This window comes from Callorhinus ursinus, unplaced genomic scaffold (assembly GCF_003265705.2).
Source record: "Callorhinus ursinus isolate GAN/ISIS: 27379988/994484 unplaced genomic scaffold, GSC_fseal_2.0 scaffold21, whole genome shotgun sequence".
NCBI lineage: Eukaryota > Metazoa > Chordata > Mammalia > Carnivora > Otariidae > Callorhinus > Callorhinus ursinus.
In genome coordinates, this window is record NW_027397083.1 from 802,161 (window position 1) to 822,114 (window position 19,954).

General features: G+C 40.0%; 1 protein-coding gene across 1 annotated transcript in view; it reads left to right on the plus strand.

The window, feature by feature from the left end:
• The window catches only part of LPXN (leupaxin), a 40,776-nt gene that overhangs the window by 11,785 nt on the left and 9,037 nt on the right, over positions 1 to 19,954 (plus strand). Inside the window, exons 4-7 of the mRNA XM_025879160.2 lie at positions 6,427 to 6,526; positions 9,608 to 9,775; positions 10,699 to 10,872; positions 10,964 to 11,045. Of these exons, the coding sequence (XP_025734945.2) occupies positions 6,427 to 6,526; positions 9,608 to 9,775; positions 10,699 to 10,872; positions 10,964 to 11,045 (524 nt within the window). The remainder of the gene's footprint in view (positions 1 to 6,426; positions 6,527 to 9,607; positions 9,776 to 10,698; positions 10,873 to 10,963; positions 11,046 to 19,954) is intronic.

The following is a 19,954-nucleotide window of genomic DNA, read 5'->3' on the forward strand; positions in this document are numbered from 1 at the left end:
TGGATATTATTAAAATCTCTGACTCATGAATTACACTGTTGCTCATGACATAGCAGAGCACTTTTACCATCGTCAAGACATGAGGGTACAATTCAAAGGAGCTCTGATTTTGAGGTTCCTCTCTTTTGAGGAACACTTCCTGTAGTTATGTAATCACCAACTCTTTAAGGCCTTTCCATTCTTAGTTAGAATATTATATTGTCGACTCAGTTACTATTAGGGTATCACAAATATGATTACTTCTCTTTCCATACTGCTCTAGGAATCTTGCTAAAAACCAAAAACAATTTTTTTGAGTAAGCACAAGGATGCCCTAACTGTGAGACAGACAGGTTTTTAGGGTCGTACAGACCCATATAAGAAGCTACATTTATTCTACACGGGGAAGCAGAGCAGAGAATGTGCCGACAGTCCTGTTGCCTTTCGTACTTTCAAGACACATGCCTGTGGCAGCAATGACTGCGTGATTATGACTTAAAAGTGTTGTGAGGAGCTCCCCTGCACTTTCTTGGAAGCCTCCAAGGACCAAATCAAGCACTTGTATACCTGACGGTTTTTGTTCCTAGATTAGACAAAAAAAATTATGCCTGACAGGAGGCCATGTTGTACCTAAAAGACAAAATCTTTTATCTTTGGAGGGGAAGATATCCACTTCCTCCTACTTTTTTCTTATAGCTAAATACTCAAACATAAGTTAGTAGTGGGACATGTGGTACCCAAAAGACAGTCTTTTTTCCCTAAGAGAGGAAGGTATTTTCCTTCTGCCTTTTGGCTGGTTGATAAATACACAAAAATAAGTAAAGTAGTACATCTATATTTTCATCTTTGAAAATATATTTAGTGGAAGACTTACAATATTTGGTTTATTTATGGCTTTGCGTGCATGTGTTCGTGTGTGTGTGAGAGAGAGAGAGAGAGAATGTGTCAGAGTCAGTTTGGTGGATTGTTAGCTAAGCTTAGTTAATGTTGGTTACAACATTACTCCAGAGTCAGTTACCTATATGATTCAAATTCCACTTCTCAAAATTTACTCTGGAAATAATCAAATATGGGTGCAGATATTTATTTACTGTATTATAACAGTGAAAATCAGAAACAATCTAGGTGTCTAGTGATAAATGGTTGGTTTAATAAAGTATGGTACATTCTACATTTGAAAGCTGGATAGCCTTTAAAGATCATTTTGGAGGATAGTTGAGTATGGTGCTAGAGGACATAAGCTTTGCAGTCTGTGGGCCCAAATTCTGTTACTTACCAGCTGTATTATATAGAGCAAAGCTTTTTACTTCTCTAAGCCCCAGTGTTTTCTTCTGGGGGTGAGAATACCTAGCTTTTAAGGTTGTTATAAGGATTTAAGGAGAACATGTGTAAAACCCTTTATGGAGGGCCTGACATAGAGTGGACAGAAAGTGCTAGCTGTGGATGCCAAGTTAGATAAGAAAATACATAAAGACACTTCAAAATACGAAAAAAGATCATTCTAATTTTCCAAAATTAGGCACAATCATAGAAGGGCATAATGGTTTAAGCCAACATGTCCAGAATGATTAATTGCCTCTCAAAAGGAGAATTAAGTGTGATTTTAATTTTTTCTTTATATCTCTCTGCATCTTTAAAATTTTCTGTACTTACATTAACTTTATATTTAACCTGTTAATAGTAAAAATAACTAAGAATTCAGAAATATACAGAGTAAAAAGTTAGACCATCTCCCTTTGAACGCATCCTCCTACCACCATTAATTGCTATCCCCATAGGTAACTGCTGTCAGATATGGCTCCTTATAGACCTTTGTGTATGCAAAGTCACACTTAGGTTTATGTGCTTATAAATTCACATGAATGGAAGGATAGTTTTCATATTGTTGTGGGCTTTGCTTTCTTAACAATGTATCTTAGAAGTCTTCCTTAATTTGGGGTGCTTGGGTGGCTCAGTTGGTTAAGCGTCTGCCTTTGGCTAAGGTCATGATCCCAGGGTCCTGGGATCAAGTCCCACATTGGGCTCCTTGCTCAGTGGGAAGCCTGCTTCTCCCTCTGCCTCTGCCCCCCCGCCTGTGCGCGCTCTCTCTCTCTCTCTCTCTTTGTCTCTCTGTCAAATAAATAAATAAAATCTTTAAAAAAAAAAAAAGTCTTCCTTAATTCATATAAATCTATGCCTGCATTCTTTTTAGCAGCTACATGGTATTCTGTAGCATGTATCTATAATTTATTTAGCTATATGTCCATTTATTTTATTTTTAATTTGTTCATAAAGACTGTACTTTTTTGTCTTAAGGAACATCGACATATACCTTTTTATGTATATCTTCATTTTCTTGTAGGATAGAATCTTGGAAGTGAGATTGCTGAATCCCAGGATATATGCATATGAATTATTGATAGATACTGCCTTGCAAAGGATATAATAAATTTACATTGCTACCTATGATGTATGTAAATGTATATGTGTAAAATAATCCTGACTTTTGCCACCACTGCATGTTATCAGTCTTTCAGATTTTTGACTAATGGGTAAAAATTGGTATCTCACTATTTAATTTGGATATTAAAGATTGAGATTGAACATATTTTTATATGGTAATAAAAATTCAAATTTCTTTTTCTGAAACTTGCTTTTCTTCTTTTAATCCCCTAGCCCATGTTTCTATTAGCTTGCCTTATTTGTAGACTTTTTAATATTTGGATATTATTTATGTTTTAAATACTTATGTATGTTTAAATTTTTTTGAGATTGGCCCTATTAATATTTTTTCTTTTTTTTTCCTTCACTTCAGAGTTTATGCCTTTCTTAGGAAAGTCTTCATCACCCCAAATTATAAAAAGTGTCCTCCATTTTCTTTTTTGTTAATGTTTAAACGTATTTATGTCTTAAATTCATTTAAAACTTATTCATGTGTAGAGTTTGTTAGAGATCTAAATTTATTGTGTTTCAAATAGGTTGTCATGCATTTTGTGTCTAATAGTCTATTTCTGATGATTTGAAATGGCACATTTAGCATATGCAAAATTCTCATGGTTCAGGAGTCTCTTTCTGGGCTTTCTCTCTCTTCCATTCCTTTGATCTGTTTGTCCATTTCTTTACCAACATCACACAAATTTTATTGTTAATTTATAGGAAAGCACAGCTATTGGACAGATCTTCCTTCTTCATCTCTTTTTTTTTTTCCCCAAAATTATCTTGAGTATTTTAGCCCACGAATTTTAGCATCAACTTATTAATGAACTTGAATAATTCTATTAGGATTTCTGTATGAATTACATTGAATTTATAGTTTAACTGGAGAAACTGACATCATATTATGTATCATGATTTATGTGCATCTTGTATGTCTACCAGTGGGTTTCTCTTCATAGAAGTCTTGTTAGAGTGATTCTTTAATATTTTATAGTTTTTTTGTTGGTATTATGAACATGTTCTTTTTTCCCAGTGGATTTTCAAATCAGCTACTACTGGTCTATAGGAAAGATACTAATTATTTCATTTTATTCTTTTTTTATTTTTAAATTAATTTTTAATTTTTTTTTTAATTTTAAGTAGGCTCCATGCCCAGTGTGGGGCTTGAACTCACGACCCCAGTATCAAGAGTCACATGCCCTGGGGCCCCTGGGTGGCTCTGTGGGTTAAGTGTCTGGCTCTTGATTTCACTTAGGTCATGATCTCAGGGTCATGATCACAGGGTTCCAGGCTGAGTGTGGAGTCTGCTTAAGAGTCTCTCTCTCCTGCTGATGCTTCCTGCTCCCTCTGCCCCCTCCCCAGCTCATGTCCCCACACACATGTTCTTTCTTTAAAAAACACAAAAAGAGTCACATGCTCTACCTACTGAGCCAGCCAGGCACCCCCTCATTTTATTCTTGTGCCTAGTAACCATCCTGGTATTTTCTATACATTCTAATAATTATCCAGTCACTTATCTTGCATTTTCCAGGTAAGTGATCATACCATCCAGTTAAAAGAGAAAATAGGAATGAGAATGTTTTACCTTTTTCTTTCCAATATATAAATCTCGTATTTGTATTCTTAAATGCATCCAGTAATGCGGTCTGCAGTGACACCGCAGAGCAGCAGTGATAGTAGGGTCCTTGTTCTTCTCATCCTTCTCTTTTTTAAAGATTTTATTTTATTTTAGAGAGGTGGGGGAGGGGCAGAGGGAGAGGGAGAGAATCTTAAGCAGACTCACCGCTGAGCACGGAGCTCTTCTCTTAATTAGAAATGTGTTTAGTATTTGCACATTAAATATGAGGTTCATTATAGATTTTATACTTTATCAGGTTACGAAACTTCTTTTCCTCGATCCTCCACAACAGGAATGGTGGTAGAATTTGTTTTCTACTGCTTTTCAACACCTATCAATATGTTTGTAAAGCTTTTCTCTGTTCTTGGGTATAATGAATTATAGTAATCCTTTTTCTAATGTTGAACCACACTTGAAAGACTGGCATAACACTATCTAGCCAGGATGTTTTTAAAACTCATTTCTGCTGTTTTTATTGAACTTCCCTCCCTCCCCCGCCCCATGCACCCATGCACACACGCGTACACACGTACACTGTGCTCTTTTTGTCTGGTTTTAGTATTGAGTGTCTGTGATATTTCTAGAACTTATTTGGTGATTTTCCATATTTTTCTATGTACTTGAAATTTACACAATTCTCCCCCAAACCTCAGTTTCTGTTTGTTTTCTGTTTCAATAATTTACGCTTTTAGTTCTTCTGTTTAATTATTTTAGGTTTTCTTTTTTTTTAGATTCTTGAGTTGAATGTTTTGTTTATTTGCTTCTAGCCTCTTATTTTTCAATATTGCACTTAAATCCATTTGTATTTTTTCCTGTTAATAGCATATTGGTGGGACGTCTGGGTGGCTCAAATGGTTAAGAGTCTGCCTTTGACTCAGGTCATGATCCCAGGGTCCTGGGATCGAGTCCCACATCGGGCTCCTTGCTCAGCAGGGAGTCTGCTTCTCTGTCTCCCTCTGACCCTCCCCCTTCTCATGTGCCCGCACACATGCATGCACACTCTCTCTGACAAATAAATAAATAAATAAAATCTTTAAAAATATATATATTGGTTCCACTTTGAAGGGTGTGTGTGTGTGTATGTGCTTTCATTGCTATTTCTAAATAGGTTGAAAATTCAGTTTATTTTTTTTCTTCACAAGAATTATTTGGCAGTGCTTTATTTTTTCTTAAGCGGGTAGATTTCTTATGATTAATTCGTATTAAAGCAATAGAAGAATATGGTCAGTATTTACTTCTCAGAATTTATTGAGCTTTTATTCTGTGCTCTCATACACAGTTAATTTGCTAACAATTGGCTGGGATGCCTGGGTGGCTCAGTTGGTTAAGCATCTGCCTTTGGCTCAAGTCATGATCCCGGGGTTCTGGGATCGAGCCTCGTCGGGGCTCCCTGCTCAGTGGTGAGTCTGTTTCTCTGTCTGCCTGCCGCTCCCCCTGCTTGTGCTTTCTCTCTCTCTCTCTGACAAATAAAATCTTTAAAAAAAAATTTACTAACAATTGGGCAAGTATTTGAATAGACTCTGTATTCTGTTTCTTGGGTCCAAATTTTAATCATCAATTTAGTCACAATTATATGGTTGTAAAACGAACATCAGGTACATTGTCTAAACTCTCTCAGTGGTCTTTTTCTGTAAAGGGCAGACAGTAAATATTTTGACCTTGGACCACAAGGTCTCTGTTGGAACTATCCAACTCTGTAAGAAAGCAGCAGTATGTAAATGAACGGGCATGGCCAAATTTGGCCCATGGACCTTAGTTTGCTGTTGCTTGCTCTTTATTCTTACTTAGTTTTTATCTTTCACCTGACAATGAGAGAAAGTGTAATACTTTATAATTTCAAAAATAATGCTTTGCAAATAAAAAATGTATATTGGGCCATTGTCTTCTTTTTTTTTGTTAAAGATTTTATTTATTTATTTGACAGAGAGAGACCACTAGAGAGGAAACACAAGCAGGGGGGAGTGGGAGAGGGAGAAGCAGGCTCCCTGCAGGGAGCCCCATGCGGGGCTCAGTCCCAGGACCCTGAGATAATGACCTGAGCCAAAGGCAGATGCTTAACTGACTGAGCCACCCAGGCATCCCTGGGCCATTGTCTTCTTAAAGGTCTTTTCAGAAGCTGCTTTGCACCTGACCACTGGGGGACAATGACCTGCCAAGCTACCTGTCCAGCGCTTTTCTTCATTCACTTGAGAACAATGGTCGGTTTTTGAGATGACTAGAACGGAGATATAGAGACAAAAGGCAGGGAGACCTTGTTCAGATTTTTAGTCACTACCTATTTTTAAATACTCTCTTTCTCTAGTTTTACTCACATGTAAGGGGTTAATAGGTAAAACTGCATTTTCTGGTATTTTATGTGTGGCTTAACATTTATCTGAGTTTTGATGTGTTAGGATTTTTTTTTCTCCCTGTAGTGAGGCCCAAAAGCCAAAGGAAGCACCACATCCTCCGAAAACCTCAGCAGCTGCTCAGCTGGATGAGCTCATGGCCCACCTGTGTGAGATGCAGACCCAGGTGAGTGCAGTTCCTGAGTGTGTCTCCGTGCCTGAGTGTGTCTCCGTGGAGCTCAGCTCTGCCGTCCCCTTTCAGAACTCTTGGTTGTCATTCTTTTTTCCCAGACTAAATTTAATTCAGCAGATGAACTCAACTTTCTATTATGTATTAACACAAAAGATAATACGATGCAGGCTCTGATCTCAAGGAATGTGGAATGTGCTTGGTAAAATGAAGCAGAAGCCCATGTAACATTTGTAGATTAAAACACAGATAGTTTATCAAAATACGGGCAGCCAACATTAGGAATGTGGAGACTTTTATCAGAGGTGGGGATGGGATGTGGGATGGACTCCAAAGAATGGAAAGGGTTTGGATACAAAGATAAAAGAAGAGGCCCTTCCAGTTGGCATGAGCCCCAAGGGCATGGGCATCTACAGCTGGATGCAATGTGGTGGGACCGTGGGAGACCTGCCTGAGTGGGACAGAGGAGGGCAAACAGAGGCAGAGCCAGGGAGATCAGAGTACGGCTTTGAAAGTAAGGAGGATGAGGAGTCCTGAGCCCCATACAGAGATAAAAATCCGCCTCCTTGTTCTAGCCTCTAGAGCATGAGTGGTGAGCTCACGTGGCCTGGCAGGGGATGGAAATCAGAGAAGTGGGCTTAATAATTTATTAAGGGAAATCATCTAGAATTCTTAAGGTGGAGAATTCAACCACTTTAAATTGATTGGAGGATTTGATATGCACGCATGAGTGACTATGAAATAATTGCAAGGCAGTATCTAAAAAGGTGTGTCCCTGGGGAGGTCAGGAACCTGATCTTTGTGGCTCACCTTTGGACTCCCAATGCCTGCACAGTTCCTGACATATTAGAGGAACAAATGAATGGACGTCAGAAACAAATTTTCTTCACTGCCTACAATAGAGCTGGGTACATTCCTCATTGTATTGTATATCTGAAAATACTGGGGAAAAAATCTACATTAGGAGTTTTAATTGTGTTTCCTAATTGATTTAATGTGTGTCATGGTTTATTTACATTTTTAAAATATCTGTTTATTTTTGGAATGAGCCATAATTCATGTTGTGCAAAAATCAAAAGTACAAAAGTTTGCAGTGAGCTATTTCCCTATCAGCCCTGTCCCCAGCCATCCTGTTCTGTCCCTGTTTCTTTCTTTCTTTCTTTTTTAAAGATTTTATTTATTTGACAGAGAGAGACACAGCAAGAGAGGGAACACAAGCAGGGGGAGTGGGAGAGGGAGAAGCAGGCTCCCTGCAGAGCAGAGAGCCCGATGTGGGGCTCGATCCCAGGACGCTGGGATCATGACCTGAGCCGAAGGCAGACGCTTAACGACCTAGCCAAGCAGGCACCCCTCTGTCCCTGTTTCTTATATATTCACTCAGAAGTATTCTGGAATATGTAAGCAAACAGGTGTAGATATGGATAGATATATGTGTGTGTGTATATGTATGTGTGTATATACATATAAAATTGTGTTTTTACTTACTTCATATTGATGATCCCTTTGGGCTTTCCAGATGGTAACCTTTGGAACACTAATCTCTTCAACATTAAGTAACATTATATAATAGAGGAGGAAGGAAATCTGTCAGTTGATAAGTTTCTTGAAGGGAAATGAGCATTTTGGATTAGTGAGATAATGCAAGGTTATTCCTGGCGGTGAAAATAGGCTGTGTAGAGGCCTGAGGGCAGACACTAACAAATCACGTTCGGGAGACGGCAGGGAGCCTGACTGGCCTCAAACAATGGAGGCTTTTAGTGACGAATGAAAGATAGATTGGAAAGGTAAAGTGAGGGCAGCGAATGGGAGACTTTGGATGTCTGTCTAGTGCATGCAAATCTGATGCTGTGGAGGCCGTAGAGAGCACCTGTTTCCTGATCAGGAAGTATTAGGTTGATGGTAGTAGTAGCCCAGTCGGAAAGGAGTTGAGAGAGAGAGAATCAGGACATGAAGTGATGAAGGACAAGCTGGGCATCGCATCATTTTTGTAATTCGAGGCTTTTCCTTTGAATGAGTTATAATGACTGTTTTGGGGGGTTTGCTTAAATAAATCCAGTCCATCAGTTAGTCTTATCTGACAGTTTCTCATCGCCTTCTCCCCTAACACTGGACCAAGTCATTATTTCTGGTTTGAACTGTTAACAATAATCTCCTTCCAAACTAGTGTCTCTTATTCCACTCTTGCTTGCCTACACTTAACTCCTCACTCAGCTACCACAGGGATCTTGTGGATCAGATTCTTTCGCTCTCATGCTCAAACTCCTCCAGAGGCTCCATCACCCTTGGAATAAAACCTGAGTTTACCATGAGGGCGCCACATGATCTTTGCCTCTCTCTCCATTGTCTTCTCCTGCCACGCTTACTCTCACTCCCTCTGTTCCAACCCCCCCCCCCCCGACCTTTCTGACTTTCTCCTGACGTACCAAACTGTTCTCTTCCTCTGGGCCTCCCTTCCCTCTGGAATGCTTTTCCCATCAATTCAATATTTCTGAGCCCCTAAGCACATCATGGAATAATCTGTCCCACCCTCTGGCACTTCTATCTTGATATATAACTTATGTCTTATCTCTACCTGACATCACATCATACATTTATTTAATCCGTTTATTGTCTATCACCCAGAGAAAATAAATTCCATGAGGGCAGACTCCTCAGTCACCATGTACATTGCTCTACACCAAGAGCCTGGAGCTGTGACTGGCACAAACTAGGTACTCAATAAACATTGCAGAACAAATGGGCAAAAAGAAGATATGATTAGTTGTTGACCTGTGGTCATTGTAGGAGTGAGGAAAGGTATCATCTTCATACACTCAATTTCCCATGGTCAGAAAAGATTTACAAATGGAGGAAGATTACTCGTGTTTCACCTGGCCCGAGGAATTTAGGATAAAAGGGAGATGGAAGCATTTTTATTGGTGTTACAATGTTGGACTCTTCCAGTGCCTTGGCCAGAGGTTAGGTACAGAACAAAGCATCAGTCAGTAGAGGTGAGCTTGTGGAGTCATGTAGAAGATGCCAACGAGGGCAAATATTCATGAGACTGATTCTTTTTCACGGTTCTTTCCCTGGTGCCAGGTTGCAGTGAAAGCAGATGCCAGCAAGAAACACACAGCAAATAAGCAAGATCCCAAGGCCTCCCTGGACTCAATGCTGGGGGGTTTGGAGCAGGATCTGCAGGACCTTGGAGTTGCCACAGTGCCCAAGGGCCACTGTGCTTCCTGTCAGAAACCGATTGCAGGAAAGGTGCGGTGGGCTGAGATGTTGGTCCTGCCGCCATGTATGACTGCGTGTATGTCTGTCTCTGTCCCACCAAGGATTACTCTGTCACCTTCTATCCTAAGACATTTTCATAATAGTTAATAATCACTCATCCCTTACAGTGCTCCAGGCACTGAGCTGAGCACTTTGCCAAGTATTCTCTCTTAATGGTCACATCAGCCCTTCAAGGGAGACTCTACTATTGTTCTTTTGTAAAGACGAGGGAACCAAGGGCTCCAGGATGTTAACTGACATGTCCAAGTCTAGAAAGAGGTAGAGGGAAGATTTGAACCGGGAGAGCCTGACTCCCAGGTGTGACTCTTAACTGCCTTTCTGTACTTCTGGTCCTGGGAGGGACTTTCCCACTGTCCACTCTGTCCCAACATTCTCAGTCAAGTTGATTGATGGTAACTTTCACCTGACTCAGCTCTGAATCATGGCCACAGACTCCTGCTCTGCATCATCCTTCACCAAAACCACAATAAAGGGCTCTGAGATCTGACTCAGTGTGGGGCAGGAGATGAGGTGTTCAGACCAGAGGAATAAAAACTCTCATTTGGCCTTTTCCTCTTCCAGGAATTCCTCCAGGCCAGACTGTAGTTATCCCTGTCTATCGCTACTGTGCTCGATTCTGATTCCCCCACCTCCAGGGCAGTGTCGTGGTAACGAACACTTACAGACTTTTATCAGCATGATTAGTCAGGAAACTGGGCTCCCTTTTACTATCCGTAAAGCACGGACCCCAGACCGCATAGGTGGGACCTGGGTCTAGGCCTCTGTGTTGTGTAACTCCGTGGGGGCGCTGTTTGCGTGGAATACTGTGTAAAAAGTTCTGTCCAGAATTGTGCGACCTGTAGGCCCTCCAGGACCCAGCTGCCATCGCCTGCCATGCTTTATTTCCTCCCCAGGTGATCCATGCTCTAGGGCAAGCGTGGCATCCAGAGCACTTTGTCTGCACTCACTGCAAGGAGGAGATCGGCTCCCATCCCTTCTTTGAGCGGAGTGGCTTGGCCTACTGCCCCAAGGACTACCACCATCTCTTTTCCCCACGCTGCGCTTACTGTGCTGCTCCCATCCTGGATGTAAGTCGTCCCCCTTCCCCTGCTTCTGCACTGGGGCCCTGGTTTATAGCTCTGGGACTTTCTAATATGGCTCCGTGTGTTCCTTTTCCAGAAAGTGCTGACGGCAATGAACCAAACCTGGCACCCAGAGCACTTCTTCTGCTCTCACTGTGGAGAGGTGTTTGGTGCAGAAGGTACGCCTGGATAGTTGCAAGAAGACCAGTAGAGCTTGTCCTTGGTTTGCCGCGGTAGTCCTGGCTCCTGCCGCTAGCGTCCAAGTGCCCATTTCACTACTAGATGCCATCCCTCCTTACCTTTCCCCGGTATTTACAAATTTTGTTTAAACTGGCTTCTTAAATCAAAGAAATGCGAATGCTTAGTTCAAAAGCGGAAATATGTTAACCATAATAGTGAAAAGCATCAGTGCCTTGCTTTTCCTTTCTCTACCCCTAAATCCAGTTACCCTCTCCAAATTTTTTCAGCTTTTTCTTCTGTGACTTACTTGTGTATTTTAAGGAATATACTTAAATTATTATAGGTTTACTTTTTTTTCCTTCTAATTTTAATCATTTGTATTAACTTTCTACCAGGGAAGATGAGGATTAACTCCCCGACCTTATCCCAACATACTTCCTCTCCCCCCATTCTCAGTATATAATCAGGTCATAATTATAGGTCAGACCAGTATTCAGTGTGCACAGATTGACAACTATGAAAATATTGTTCATTGTTGAGCCTTGTAGCAAACCTATGGTTACAACAGAGCACAGATTTTAAGAGTTTAGACTACATGGTTCAAATCTGTGCTGCGGTATTTATTAGCTATATGATATCATTCAAGTCATTTAACCCCTTCGTACCTTGCTTTCCTCATTGATGAAATGCGCCTAGTCATAATTCCTACCCTGTAATCTTAGCTTACAGGGTAATTATGAGGATTTTAAGATACAATGGCCATATAGTGTTTAGAACGGTGCCTGGCACATGGAGACTCAGTAAAAATTCATATTACTATCATGGTATCCTTCTCATATAAATTTTTTCCTGAAGTTAATATTTAGATTTCTTTTTCACTAGCTTAATTTTCATTGTACCTAGCTGTAATTTATGTGACAGAACTGGGAGATCATTCTCAAAATGGTCAGCCACCTCTAGTAGTAGGTCAGTTCCACTTGTTTTGTCTTGAAGAAGTCTGTCCAGGAGACTTCCATCCTCCCGCCCAGCCTGAAATGGCTTCTCCTCAGGCCTGCTGTGAAGCATTTATTCTGGGCCATTCTCTTGGGAATTCCTTTTACTGCTTGACTTCTTTTTTTCCTTGGATCCTGTTTTCTGGATCCCCTTTTAATACACGTTACTACCTGTATTTTGGTGGAGCAGCTCCTAGGAAAGAATGAATAGGAGGTAAAATTTTTGAGACCTTGAAATACCTGAAAATTTTGTAATTCCGTTGTCTACCTTAAGTTGCCTGGGCATAGAATTCTAGGCGAAATTATTTTCCTCTATAATTCCGAAGACGTTGCCGCTGTCTTCCAGCTTCTGTGGTTGAGAGGTTTTTGAGATTTTGTTCTTATTCCTGATCTTTTTTGTGTGATCTGTTTTTCTCTCTTTGCAAGTTTTTTTTTTCCTTCTTTTTTCTGAATTACCTTGATTTTTTTTTCCTGACTTCTTTTTATGTTTGTTTGGAACAAGTCTGACTCACGCGTGGAACCAGAAAGCTTCTTTATTTTGTTTGTTTGTTTCCTGTCCTTTTTGAATTAACTCAGTGGGGAAACTATTCACCTCTTTCCTAAGTAAAAACTTGGGCAGTCCCATCTGCCGTCTTTTCTGATGACTCTTATTAAACAGTTCTAAATAGAAAATCAATTTCAGACACAAAACACAAAACTAAGTCCTTGGGTAATTCCATCTGTGTAATAGCTAAAGCATCCAACTTATTTAAAGTGACCGCCACTTTAAAAAAAAATAAACAAGTAAAAAATAAAGTGACTGCTACTCTCCCCTGGTCAGGCCTTTCAGCTGCTGGAGACCAGCAAAGGGCATTATGGCCCTTCATCCGTCCTTTCCTGCCTTTAGCATCCACCACCCCCACCCCTGTTGCTAATCTTGATATCTGACCCCTTCAGGGCTGAAATAGGAGGGGAGGATAATGAGCCTGGAGGGCAGGTAAGTCCTAACTTGCCTAGTGCCATCATAAATTTGCTTCATGCTCTCTGGACCTGGCAGATGTTTAACTAACTTTTTTTTTTTCTCAGATGCTTTTGTGGATTCAGTACAGGTCCAACTTCAAACTCTTGATTACCCTTCACTTGTCTTAGCTAGCTGTTTTCTGCTTGGCCCATTTTAGGACCCATTCCACACAGATTAGTTTTGTGGGTTTTCATTGTTCCCTCCTGGTGATCTCTTAGAAATGATTACAGTGGTCCCAGATGTCTCTTTCACACTTTCCTATATGGACCGTGGGAAACTGGCACCTTTTTCTTATACTCAGTGAGATTGTAGTCAGTTAACAGCTATGTCTCTCTACTCAACCAGACTCATTCATGGACTTTTTCCAGGAGTGAGTCAGATACCATTAACTATATCCCACTGATGGCTCGGGACATATATCCAGCTCTCTGAGTGGCTCTCTCGAAGTCCCTCTCTTGACTTGAGGTTAGCTGGAACCATGCCATACCTCATCCCTCTTGGTTGTGCGATGGTGGTAGAGCACCCATAGCTTTCTCCAAAGAAATCCCTCTCTCAATTTCCCTTCCTATCTCCCTGTTTTATATCCTCACAGTGCGTGAGGAGTTCAAGAATCATGTGAACAGTCCATGGCTATCTACTTTGAGGGATGTCTTGAAGTTCATTTTGCAGTTTGACATCGTTACATCTCATGCCTTACACCTTGTTATACTGGTCTTGGCCAAATGCTGCTGATCCTTGGTTGCCCATTTCCTACTTAAGAATGAGACACAAGAATGTTAATTGGAAACTCTGTGGGTATAAGCAGAACTTGTCAACTGATGGACTCAACTGTGTGGTACTCAGTGCTCTGGCCATTTTGCTGGGAGACCCCTGACTATTAGTATGTTAGGTCTTTTAGTGCCTGAGACTCTCTGGTTTGATATTTTCAGAATTAATCACTACTCTTCAGACTTTCAGCCAACCCATTTCCAGCCTTGAAGACTATTTTGTACATTCACTTTCTGAGCCCCTCTGATGCTATGGAGAACCCCAGCTTGAGTTGTCTTAGCCCCTCTCCTCTGGAGAAATGTGGGCTTCAGTTTTCCTGTTTGCCAAGCTAGTTGCCACTGTTATAACTACTTAAAATTTTGGAAAATTTTATTGATATCTCATCTATAGCATCTCCTCTCCTTTTCTCTTATTCCTTGTGGGTGTTTCTATATTAAATAATTCTTTAACTATTGTGTTGGTGGTATTTCAAGAGGGAGTGAAAATAATCCTATGTACCCTGCCCTTCACCAGCACAGAGACCCACCTAAATGTCAGGTGTGTTATTATGTATATTCCTAAAATATTATTCATTTAATCCCCAACGCCGTCTTATTAGGGTATTTTTATCCCACATTTTACCTAGTTATAGATGGAAACACTGAGCCTCAGGGAGGTAACATAATTTTCTTAAAGTTATACAGCCAGAAAGTCAAAGAGTAGGAACTGAAGCTCAGGTCCCATTTCTCTAAGTTCTCTGTTGTTTCTATATCACCACAACTGCTCCCTGACAGAGACTCAATTCTTCTTCTGCTGTTTAATCCCTTTACTTTCTTGGCAGCACCATGGTCCACTTTATTTGACAATAGAGCCAGATACAGTAACATTGACATAATCTACTAACAAAGTGCTTTGTAGTAATTTGCTTGTTCACTGAAGCTTGTTCAATGCTTTTCACAAATCATTAGATATTTCATTTCTCGATTGTGCTTTAGTTAAGCAGGATTTTTTTTTATTGAGATTTAATCTAAATCACATTAAAGTGTGTCATGGTAAATTTATATTGTACTGGTAGCCATAGAAGTGTGAGAGTTAGTTGAGTAGAACAGTCAGCAAGTGAATACTGCCCACAGACTATTATGATGTGGAAGTTGCCTGAGAGCAGAGCAATAGAATACAGGCATATTTCAAGAAGAGATATAAGTTAGATACAAAAGAAAAGTATCCCATCCATAGGATGACCAGCAAGCACCACAAAGGTAGCTAATACTCATTGTTCTTGACCTCGGCCCCCTCTAAACAGACAAGTCTTTTATGACTTTACGTCCTCATCAGGCCACACTTAAAACATTTATTGAGACACCTGACGAAAGAAGGCCATTTGTTCATCAGAAGCTCCTCCTAGATTATGTTTTTGTTTTTGTCCTTTGCTTTCTGTAAGTGGGTCTCCTGCCATATGATTGGTCCATTAGTTGGGTGGCATCCGGCCTCACCCCAAGTTACATAGTCTCACATGGAGTTTCTGTAATGAGAGCTTAACCACTGAGCCTTCTGGGAAATTAAATTCATCTGCATTTTTGTTTCAGTTCAGAAAATTCCTCCTTAAGGCTCAAGTTTCTAAGCATTTCAGGCCTTGGCATCCTCCCATAGGGACCAGGTCCTCAGTGCCTGTCTTTCTTTTGAAATTGTTCATTATCCTGGCCATGCAGGTGCTCCCTAATTTCCCCTGTGGCTAGGAGCCTCACCAGAGTATAAACACCTCTCTCTCTCTCTCTCTGTGGCACTTTTAATTGTTTGTGTTTCTTATCCATTCTCCAGAGGTAATTGGCCCCAGAGAGAGCCTCCAGGAAAGTAACTGCTGAAACTTTCTCAGTTTATTGGATCACTAAATGCAGGGGCATCACAGCAAGTTGGGCTGATTGCTTTTGATTCCTCTCCTGAGACTCACCCTAGTTGAAACAGAGGCTGTTCCTTCCCTGCTGTGTCATTCTGGAGATCAGCTACCCTGCAAATGCCTAGATGAGGGTCATTCCTAGGTCAGTTGGCATGTCTTAACAATGTTCTCAAGTAACACCTACTTATAGGCAAGTTCAGTTTTATGTCACTTGCTTATACATGCAAATTCTTGGGCCCCATCCCAGACCTACTGAATCAGAAACTCTGGGGGTGGGACCAAGCAATCTGCATATTGACAAGCTCTCCAGGTGCTGGATGCACGCTGAAGTGTGAGAAATACCTTGCCACATAAAAACAAGGAGGATGGTTGTGGATGCTGGTTTGTTTTTCTTAAATGGAAGGCCTTCCTGCATTCAGTTGTCACTTGATCAGACTCTAGACATTCTTTGATAAAGTGAAAAAAGTATAGTGAGTTCTTCTGTGTCTAGGGGCTTTAGAAGAACACAGGACAGCTTATAGAATTGTTAGTTTAGTTTCTTAGATCTGTAGGCCTCAGAAGTCTGTTCATTTGTCTGCGCTTCAAAGACAGCCTAGTTGAACAAAGCAAGGGATGTCAAAAAGTGACCAGAGAGAACAGAAAAACTGTAGTTGCATGATTTGGGTCCCAACCCCTGGCTGCTCCCATTGCCTTTTTGGATCTGGCTGCTACTATCAAAATGGGTCCTAGAAATAATGTTTCTTGGGTAGGCTGCTTTTCAATCCACTGTGCACACTTTGCTTACATGCTCTTTTAGTGGGGGTACAGGTAGAGCTCTCGTATTTACAAAGCTTTTGGGCTGTGATATTTGGGCTTAGCTGATGCTATCAGTCCCCACAGAGAGGTCACCACCAGGATGCATTTAAATTAGGGGCATGACGTTGAAGTTAGGCTTTGAAGTTAGGCCTAGATTTGAACATCAGGTACCCTACTGACTAGTTTGTTATTTGTAATTTCTCTGAGCCTCCATTTTTTTCATTTGTAAGATGGGAGCATTGCTGTGAAGAATTTAATTTCAATTTAGTACCGCAGGTAGAGCCCTCAGTTGGAACAGGTACAAAGCAAGTGCTGCATAAATGGGATTGCTGATAGTCATCTTCACTTTACACAGGCTCTCCTGATAGATGCTAAGGAGAGTTCCTTACAGAAGAGTTCACCTATTTACACATATTCTAGTTAGTCCTGGAGAGACTCTAAGCTACAACATACTTCTGGAGCCGATGGTCTCAGTTGTGCAGTTGTAATATTGTTGACATGTCTGCTCATTCAGTAAATATTTATTGAGCAACTACTCTCTATGTGTCAGGTACTGTTCTAGGTACTAGGGACACAGTGACAAAAGACAAAGCTCCCACCCTCATGGTGCATATAGTGAGAAAGACAGATAATCATCAAAACTAGCCGACTAATTAACTAACTTACTCTATGCTTATAATTCACTTATAACTTACTCTACATGTTAGGAGAGGGAGTGATAGATAGGGTGCTGTTTGAGATAGGGTGGTTGGGTCTGCTGTTCTCTTAAGCAGATCCCTCAGTGATGTGAAGGACCAAACCATCTGGGAATCTTGGAGAAGTGATTTTCAAAGCAGAGGGCACATATTACTTAAATAGGTGCTTGAAGATGAATTGATTTATTATATTTTTCTTTCTAAAATGTAAAGATGATAAAAAAAACTTGCTGAAATCTTCACTTACAACCTATTACCCTTGTTAATCTAATGCAACATAAAAAAATTTCCCTAATAATGTTTTTCTACATTTGTTAATATTTATGCATACCTTAGTTAGGTGTACCTAAAAGTTCTTTTTATCCTTAAGCATTTCCTCATGTGGCTTTGTAATTTTATAATAATAACTTTAATAATATCAATTATTCCATTAGGGCTTTCTGTAAACAAATTATAAAAAATATGTGCTTAAAGATGTTCATTGAAGCTCTATTTATAGTTCCAAATATTGTAAACAAATATGTTCATAATCGTATATTTAGATTACTTTTTGTGATAGTGAATATCTTTAAACATAACATTTTCTTTCAGTTATTTGTATAGATTAATTCTCAGGAGAAATATCTATATATACTTATTTAAATTCTTGATACACATTACCAAATGATTTTCCAAAAGAATACTAACATTTAACTTTATCACCGGGAATATATAAATCGTGAATCACTCCATGTATTTTCCAGTATTAGGTAGTCTTATTTAACACTGTTTTTACTACTTAGCTAAAATTAGAAATTAAACTTACTAATTAGCAAAAATTGGAACTTTACTTTTTTCTTTTCAGTTTCATCGTTTACTCACGTTGAACATATTACTACTAAAAGTATTTCATCTGACGTTATTCGTCTCTTTATGAGGCTGACTTATTTTATTTTATTTATTTTTAAAGATTTTATTTATTTATTTGTGAGAGAGAGTGAGCTAGAGAGAGCACAAGCCAGGGGGAGAGGCAGAGGGAGAAGCAGACTCCCTGCTGAGCAGGGAGCCTGATGTGGGGGCTCGATCCCAGGACCCTGGAATCATGACCTGATCTGAAGGCAGACGCCTAACCAACTGAGCCATCTAGGCACCCCGGGACAACTTATTTTAAAAAAGTAATCACCTTGGGTTTTTCATCCTTCTTTATCCGGGCATAGGATGTGTAAGACTCAAGCCAGGGGTTTTCTAACGTGAGCCCAGCTGTGAAAATATCCAGTATTAAAGTATTTAAGAGAAAGGCCTTAAACATTAACAAACTGATTAATTTTTTTTATTATGGAAATTGCTTCCTGCCTGGCTTCACCAAGTATCTGTGTTTTACCAAACTAATTTCCTCTAACCTCCACCCACCTTTCTACCCATTTTTCTTGCTGGAATATTTAAAAACAAATAATAGAAATCTTATGTCACCATTAAAAACTTCAACCTGCGGGCGCCTGGGTGGCTCAGTTGGTTAAGCGACTGCCTTCAGCTCAGGTCATGACCCTGGAGTCCCGGGATCGAGTCCCACATCGGGCTCCCTGCTCGGCGGGGAGTCTGCTTCTCCCTCTGACCCTCCACCCTCTCGTGCTCTCTATCTCTCATTCTCTCTCTCTCAAATAAATAAATAAAATTTAAAAAAAAAATAAAAACTTCAACCTGCATCATCTTTAACTGATTATCAGCACTTTTTTTTAACGTAACTACCTTCACAACTAATGAAATTATTAATTACTCATTATCATAAAAAAACCCACATCTAAACTTCTGAAATTTCTAAAACACATAATTTACTTGGTTTGTTTGAATCTGTTGGGTCCAGGCAAAGCATATGCCTTGCATTTGACTGTTTTATCTCTCAAAATTTAAAAATCCTGTAAGGATCCTCTCTTCCCCATTTTTTAAATACCATTAATTTGTTAAGAAACTGGAACCTGTGTCCTGTAAAATGTTCCATATTCTTGATTTGACTGGCTGCTTCCTCATGATATTGTTTAACTTATTTGCTTTATCAGCCCACCCCCTATTTTTCTGAGATATAATTGACAAATATTTTCTCTGGTTTGTCCCTTGTCTTGGCTTTGCTTATGGTGCTTTTGGTCATGCACAAGTCATTCATATATATTTTTTCCATTTTGTTTATTTATTTATTTTATTAAATTTTATTTTATTATGTTAATCACCATACATTCCATCATTAGTTTTTGACGTAGTGTTCCATGATGCATTCTTTGCATATAACACCCAGTGCTCCATGCAGTACATGCCCTCCTTAATACCCATCACCAGGCTAACGCATCCCCCACCCCCCTCCCCTCTAGAACCCTCAGTTTGTTTCTGAGTCCAGAGTCTCTCATGGTTCATTTCCCCCCTTCATTTTTACCTTCCTATTATCTTTTATTTTTTTAAACATATAATGTATTATTTGTTTCAGAAGTACAGGTCTGTGATTCAACAGTCTTGCACAATTCACAGTGCTCACCACAGCACATACCCTCCCCATTGTCTATCACCCAGCCACCCCATCCCTCCCACCCGCCACCACTCCAGCAACCCTCAGTTTGTTTCCTGAGATTAAGAATTCCTCATATCAGTGAGATCATATGATACATATCTTTCTCTGATTGACTTATTTTGCTAAGCATAATACCCTCTAGTTCCATCCACATCATTGCAAATGGCAAGATTTCGTTCTTTTTGATGGCTGCATAATATTCCATTGTGTGTGTGTGTGTGTGTGTGTGTGTGTGTGTGTGTGTGTGTGTGT